We start from the raw sequence: 7,311 nt of genomic DNA, 5'->3' as shown, positions 1-7,311 counted from the left end.
GTCGGGTTGTAAGGCCTTCCCGGTCACGGCCAAATACAAAGTGAGTAAAATCAAGATGCTCTTGCATCAGATTCAAATGCAATTTTCACAAAATTGATCAACTAATTGAAAAAAGTGACAAATACCCAAATAGTTTTTCGACCCTGGAAACAAAACCCAAAAATCATTTTTTCTAAAAATGAGTAGAAGCTGGAAATTTGAAGCACAATTGAAAATGACTGCAGTAAAAAATAATAATAATAATTCTGATTTGTTACCGTCTCCTCCAATCCCTAATTTTGGTGAAGTAAAAGTCACTTTTAACTTTCTCAAGCCTTCTACACACTCTGGAAGTACTTAAAGATGCCCCCAGTATTACCACAAAGCTGTAATCACCCAAATCTCATAGGAACACATATATGTAAACTAGATTACCTAGATGCCTATTTTCTTTTAAACCATTCTGATTCTCTAGTTCATTCAAGGATGCAGGAGAAGAGCATAATTAGTTTTTAAGAAAAATATTAGCTATCTAATAATCTCAAATTTGTCAAATAAATCAGAAAAACAATGAGCTATACCAGACAACGTTGCTCTGATACCATGTTAGATTCTGCAAGAAGCAAGAACTGAGCCAAGATCTGATGTTGGCCCTAGATCATATGCACCTCCACTCAACAGATGATCGAAGATCAAAATAAAATAATGAAGAGATATCTTAAATGAGAGAAAAATAGAGACAAAGAAAGAGAATTTTGAGAAAGATCTCAATACTCTCACCGAGCTATCACTTAATTGATGAAGGTGAGAGGAGAGGGTTGCATATATAGAAAAAATGGGGCATATACATCCAAGAGGTGCATTAACTCCCATACCCCATAAAAGGTGGGAGGTTGTATTTACTTGGTAAAATATCAAAAAACATGTGAGAAATCTAACTACCCCATGACCTACCTAGGTAAGGTCAAAAAAGTGGTTATGAGAGGTGGCACAAAAAGCCAAAAGAGGATGTGTAACTCAACTACCCATGTGTGGGAAAAAGTTATACATGTGGCTTATGTATTTCACCATGTGTCCTCATAGTAACCACATAAAATAAACCTAAACAAGCTTAAATAATATGTGTAGGAAAATAAATACCCCCTAACATAACGAGAAAAAACCTACACTAACAAATATGGTGTCAATTACATATTCATACAAATACAAAGTAATCCAGAGCCAAAAAGGAGAAAGGACATAAAAATTTATCAATGATAAGTAACATATGTCAATGCATTATTACATTATAGAGTAGTATGGTTTTAAGTAGTGGTCACTACATTGAAAGCATTTTAAAAAATATAGTTCAATCAATGTAATTTGTTGATGCAATAATTTGAGAGGAATTGTATTATATTTATACGTGGTGAGAAAATATTTGATCATGACATGTAAACTTCTCCAACCTTAGAAATTTTGAAATGAAATCAGGGATACAAGAAAAGATATGAACACTTATAATGGTATGTAGAGGGTATGTAATAATTTTGTATAAACTACTTGGAGTCTTAATGATACCAACGCTAAAATAAATCTATATCAACTTCATCACTAAAAGAATGGGCATCATGATATATCAGAATTTCCAAACCAAAGGTGTAATGTCTATATAAAAGAATTACCACAGATACAACACTCAGGACATACTGAAAAGTAACAGTTTTGTATGTGGACAAAGAGAAAATACATAAAGTTTTATAACAACAAGAGATTGATACAAATATCAAAAAACCCTATTCTTAAATGTGGCAACATTGTATAGAAAAGAAACCCTTGATATATGGCAAAGATCAGACATGGAGCTCTTAGATCCTCAAAAATCCTAGATACCCATAATGTAAATATAATCAACAAAAACCCTTATCTAGGAAAATGAGCAACTTGATAGCATTACAAAGTATTAAGGCCCACAGCTATAGATAGCTCAAACTTTGGCAAAACATTTTTTATGGTTTTCCAAGCTTGAGCTTTTTAGCATCAAACTCAGGTCACAACCATTCCATTTTGTTTCATCACAACTCTAAAACCATTTCATTTCACATAAGGTTTCACAAAAGAAAAAAATCAATTAATATGGGCATGCAAATTACTTGTGAGATTGACAAAGTTTTATGACATTTGATTTTGACATTCTAGATATCACTAGAATAAATCCACAAGATTGAATTGTAGTTCTGAGATGCTTTAAAATCAATACAGATTTCATCCTTTCACATAAGTTCAAGCATTATAAAGAGGCAAAGAAAACTTTACTAAACTATGAATGGCCTTAGTGTTTAAACCCACAGAATGGGTTCAATAATCATTCTACTAACTCCTTTTGAAGCTTATTGGTAGATGTTTCATGAGGCTTTGACCCTGCATCCACAAATTATTGAAAATTTTACAAATGGATGAATAAAAATCATACAAATTAGATTGATTGAAAATAATACAAAAAATCCATGAGAAGTAAAAGAAACTATCTGTTGAGTCAACTCCAGATGCTTATGGGAAACAATGTTTTAAACAGCATGTAGAAGGAAACAAACAGGTGTTCAAATTAGATATTTCCATTTTTTTCCTCATGCAAACTAGTTGTCAACTATAAGTGTGCCCATTGATCTAGTTCTACTTCTAAAGTTGTTATATCTTAAATAAAAATCATTAAATGATTAAGAAACACCTAATAGTTTGAATGCCCTGATATCTTAGCAAAATGTTCAAATTTTGTGAAAAAATAAATGAAAGAACTACCATGAAAAATGATGACAACCAATAGAAAAATAACACATAAAAGCAATTTATATATAGGACATCAGATTTATTCTAAAATTCTTTCAAAATTATATTTTCTACAAAAAACTTGAGGCTGTTATTTTCAAAGACCCAACTAATGCTCTAAAAGTGTATTGAAAACTATAGTCCCTTCCCTTAAATGCAAGGACTAATAATAGTAGTTAATAAAAAAATTACTAAAGAATAGAATAAATAAAAGAATACACAACAAGTGCCATGTTGTGTCTTGTATTTCCCTTAAGCTATAGTAGTTTAATAGCTTTATTATATAGAATAATATATTAAATTTAATAGTTAATAATTACAAAAAAAAATTTATAAAAAAAACAATTTATTTGATAGTAATTATATATTTAATAGAATAGAATTGAAATTTTTAAAAATTTAAAAATATCTTAGATATTAAAAAAACTAATATTCATTCTGATTTTTAAAATTTAAAATTTAATTTTTAAAAGTTATTTCATATTTAAATAATTTTTAATATAAAATGTTATCATTAAAAATAAGTACTAATTTATAATATTAAGCTATATTAGTTTAATAGCTTAATTATATAGAATAATATATTAAATTTAATAGTTAATAATTACGAGAAAATGAATAATTATAAAAAAAGCAATTTATTCGATAGTAATTATATATTTAATAGAATTGAATTGAAAATTTAAAAAATTTAAAAATATCTTAGATATTAAAAAAAAAATTCACTGTGATTTTTTAAATTTATCATTTAATTTTTAAAAATTATTTCATATTTAAATAATTTATAATATAAAATTTTATCATTAAAAATAATTACTAATTTATAATATAAATATTAGTTATTGATATTGTATTTTAGTTTATCTAATTTAAAATATATTTAACTATCATTGAAAATGATTTCTAATTTAGAATGTAAATATAATGTTACATAAATCAGTTAATATTTTGTATAAAAGGTCTATATATGCTTTTGATAAAGCATTTCCATATTATGATTTCCATCCAAAATGTACTGAAGACAAAATAGGGTCAAACTTTTTTTTTTCTCCAGATTTACTAAAACCTAGTGAATTTTTTGCAATTATTTTTATTGTTTGAAATTTTGAAAAAAATTAAGTAAAAAATAAATTAGTTAATTTCAAAGACTTATGTAACGGGACTACGATTGCCGGAACTAAACAGAAAATAGCTAGAGTGTCAAAAAGAGTTTTACATTTACATTTACTTACTTGAGGGATCTTCAATGATAGATTTGAGTTTTTCTTCGACCTTTCTTCTTTTCTCCGCCTCGTTTTTCATTTTCTGGTCATGTTCTGTCCTCTCCTCGTCTATTTCTCGTGATGTCCTCATCTTATTTTTCTCCTGCCTCTTCTTCATGTCCATCGCTCTGTTGTACCTCTGTTCATCTTCTTTTCTCTTCTGCGTCAAGTACTCTTCGTCAATTTTGGTGTCCTTCCTCTTCGTTACGGCAGTGTCGGATTGTTCCCCGCATCCTAAATGACCCAACAAAGCCCACACTTGAGACAGAAACTCCCCACCACTTGCGATGCACTCTGCATGGAGCGGGGCTTTGTTGTAAGCTGCCACATATATCAGCAATTCGCCCCAGTGGTCTGCTATTATATCCCATTTGTCAGCCCTCTTGTTTAGTTTATCTGCCAGACTGATCGAACGATTAATAATCTGGTTGCCATTCTTATCGTCCTTTGGCCGACTGGAAACATATCTGGACATGACAGCAATTTCTCTCTGAATTTCTATATAGGAGAACACTGCGATATCTGCATGGAGGGGTAGAATATTAGGGCGTTCCACAAGAAGATAAGCAAAATACCTCGACAGTGTAGATGCAATTCCAAATTTTTCTGGATGCTGGCTCGAGTCACTGTCAAATTCACAAATTGATGTGGCGATATGCCACTGAAGAATGCTCTCTTCCAGCTGCACTTCAGCCTCCTCCTTCAGCTCTATGCAGTTTTTTCTAGTCAAGTACTCATCGGGATCGTAAACTCTGTCTCTACATATTAGAATATCATTATCATGGGAACATTTATCTTTAATTATGTCAAAGATAAATGACTTCAATTGAATTTTGACATCCACTTTTTCAATGTGAAATAAGCTTATGTAGAATTGCAGAACACTCCTTGGCATCCAAGAAGATTGAGCCCTCTTCAACATGAACCGGAAGCACTGATGACGACCACATCTCATGGACTTTTCAGGAGCCCAAATCAAACTATATTGATTAATTTTATTCTCCCAGCACTTCTTCTTAACCAGCTTGCGAGCAATGTCCAGCACGGACATGGACAATTTTATAATTCGGATTCTGGACCAACCATAAAATCGTGGTCGATTCATATTTTTGATATGAGCACAAACCAGGTACACCATGGTCCAATCTGATAATGCAATTCTACACAATTGTATCAGTTCTACAGAAAGCGCTACAGAAATAATCACAAATGTGACAGTTTTATGTGCTGGTTTCTTTGACAACTGAAAGAAAACCAGATAGGCAGCCACCGCCAAAAGACAGACATTGAGAAGTCGCAGCACTATTCCGATCTTTCGGAAGGCCGTGCTGCCCGACTTTGAAAACAGCACGTCATAAACGAATTTCAATTCCATCTCTATAACACTGAACACTTGTTCACAACTTAGACGGCTACTAGTAAAAAACTTTCTGGTTTTAGGCAGAGCCCCTTCGTGAAAAGCGAGGCCTACAAATCTCCGCTTGTACATTTTGAACAAAGCATGTGACAAGCAGAGAATGTACTTATCTTGTGTTATTACACTGCCTTCCAGCTCCGATACTTGCTTAATGGTTACTATTGCTTCGTCTTTCAACACATCATCCCAACTCTTTTTGTCATCAGTCCTCAGAGACTTCTTGTTTTTACGCAGCCTTTTCTCACCCTGAACCACATAATTGTAGTCTTCAGGATAATGGTTACCTTCAAACTGCATAAATTTGTAGAGGCCATTCGTAGAATTGACCATCTGGGTGTTGCTGGCGGATCTCAAGGAGAGCGTTCTCTCTGCGTACTTAGTAGCACCAGCAATGAAGAGAAGAACAGAAGCAGCCAACAGACGGCCTTCTAATCTGGATATATAAATGACATAAGCTGCAATGAGAACTTGATAGATCATAATGAACAAGTGCCTTGTCCACAGCTCATTATCGGCGGTGGAGTATGCGGAGATGGTGTCAGGTCCTCCCAGATGGATTAGCAGTATGGGGGCCCATAATCCGTAGACTCTGTTCTTGATTGAATGCGTCATGATGCCCAGCGCAGAGATAGCCACGGCATCCGCAGCCAAGTATGCTGCCCACACCACAAACCGCAGCAAAGAATTTGAGCTACGATATCTTAGCGCACCAAACACAACAAGAGACAACTGCAACTGCATACTGCCGAGCATTAGAGCTCTCACCACCCACACAAGCGGAATGTGCAACGGCGCTCCTGGAGTTGGAGATGGAAAACATTGACATGGTAATGGAGAGCATTGACAGCTGTCCATTGCACCTGAACAAACACAAATTGGCCACCACAGATGCTTCGGAAACTCGGCTCCGATATAGTCTCAAATTGAATTGCAGGTCTTCTTTCTTAACTTTTCCTTCAATATTTTGGAGCGAGCTTGCACAAAAGCACAATTCTCACACATGGTTAAAGTGAAAGATAATAAAGCAATAAAGAGATGCTTCAAACACTGTTTGTCAGACTGATAGTACAAATTTGAGACCCGTCGGCCCATTATTGTTCAAAGGTATCCCAGTTTAACAAATCTACGAAGTGTTAATTTCAAAGCATTGTAACAAGAAGAGTCCTGCCTCTTGTAATATGGAAAGTTCAAACAATAAAAATGATTCTAAGTTTTTGCACTTAGGAAATATATATGCTTACAAAATTAGTTACAAAAAAAATTAGTAATTTGTAGAGTTATAATTAGCTTTATTTTAAAGGGATGTGATATAACTTAAGTTGACTAAAAATATAATTTCAATACGTTTTTAATCTATTAACATTAAACAATAAAGAATGAAGATATACAATGACAACGTAGTTTTGTAAGACTCTACTCCCTACTTTTAAGCAGAATGACTCTAGACATGGCTGCAAATGCCAAGCCTAGATGATCATTGAATTAGATATTTACTTAATCATTACTAGATTGTACATTTCAATTAGATTTTTTTAATCATAGATGTTTCGATATAATTATATATTTATTTTATTTCAACACATTTTTTATTTTATTTTTAATATATTGTGTATCCAGTTTTTCTTAATTAATTAGTTACCTATTTTTTTATCATTTTTAAATATTAAATCAAGTAAAAACATAAATCTAATATAAACAATATGCATTTACTTCAAATTAGATAATTACCCTAAATCAAATAAGACCTTAAAATAATAATTTGAAACTTATTAGTTCATGCCAAAGGCAGGTATACTATTCAATCTCTTAAATTTCAAAGACTAATTAGTTTGGCCAATCAAATTTCAA

At 32.4% G+C, this 7,311-nt stretch overlaps 1 protein-coding gene across 1 annotated transcript; it reads right to left on the bottom strand.

The window, feature by feature from the left end:
- Positions 1-2,067: 2,067 nt before the first annotated feature.
- On the bottom strand, positions 2,068-6,451 carry LOC149547549 (uncharacterized). The gene is made up of 2 exons (XM_089791695.1): positions 4,017-6,451; positions 2,068-2,379 (listed from the first exon to the last, which is right to left on the bottom strand). Exons 1-2 carry the CDS (start codon positions 6,316-6,318, stop codon positions 2,324-2,326), a joined length of 2,358 nt encoding a protein of 785 aa, XP_089647821.1. The 5' UTR covers positions 6,319-6,451; the 3' UTR covers positions 2,068-2,323.
- Between the last annotated feature and the right edge of the window lie 860 nt (positions 6,452-7,311).

Source organism: Cupressus sempervirens, chromosome 7, assembly GCF_028749045.1.
Source record: "Cupressus sempervirens isolate cs-2001-9-10 chromosome 7, ASM2874904v1, whole genome shotgun sequence".
In the NCBI taxonomy this organism is placed as follows: domain Eukaryota; kingdom Viridiplantae; phylum Streptophyta; class Pinopsida; order Cupressales; family Cupressaceae; genus Cupressus; species Cupressus sempervirens.
The sequence above is the reverse complement of the archived record's forward strand: the minus strand, read 5'-3'. Positions and strand labels throughout refer to the sequence as shown.

What these genes read in the sequence shown, in the direction of transcription:
- LOC149547549 (XM_089791695.1), bottom strand. Translation starts at nt 6,318, where the DNA reads ATGGACAGCTGTCAATGCTCTCCATTACCATGTCAATGTTTTCCATCT. An exon ending in TATCATTGAAGATCCCTCAA is followed by an intron (nt 2,380 to 4,016) that starts GTAAGTAAATGT and finishes TTGTGGATGCAG; the next exon opens with GGTCAAAGCCTCATGAAACA.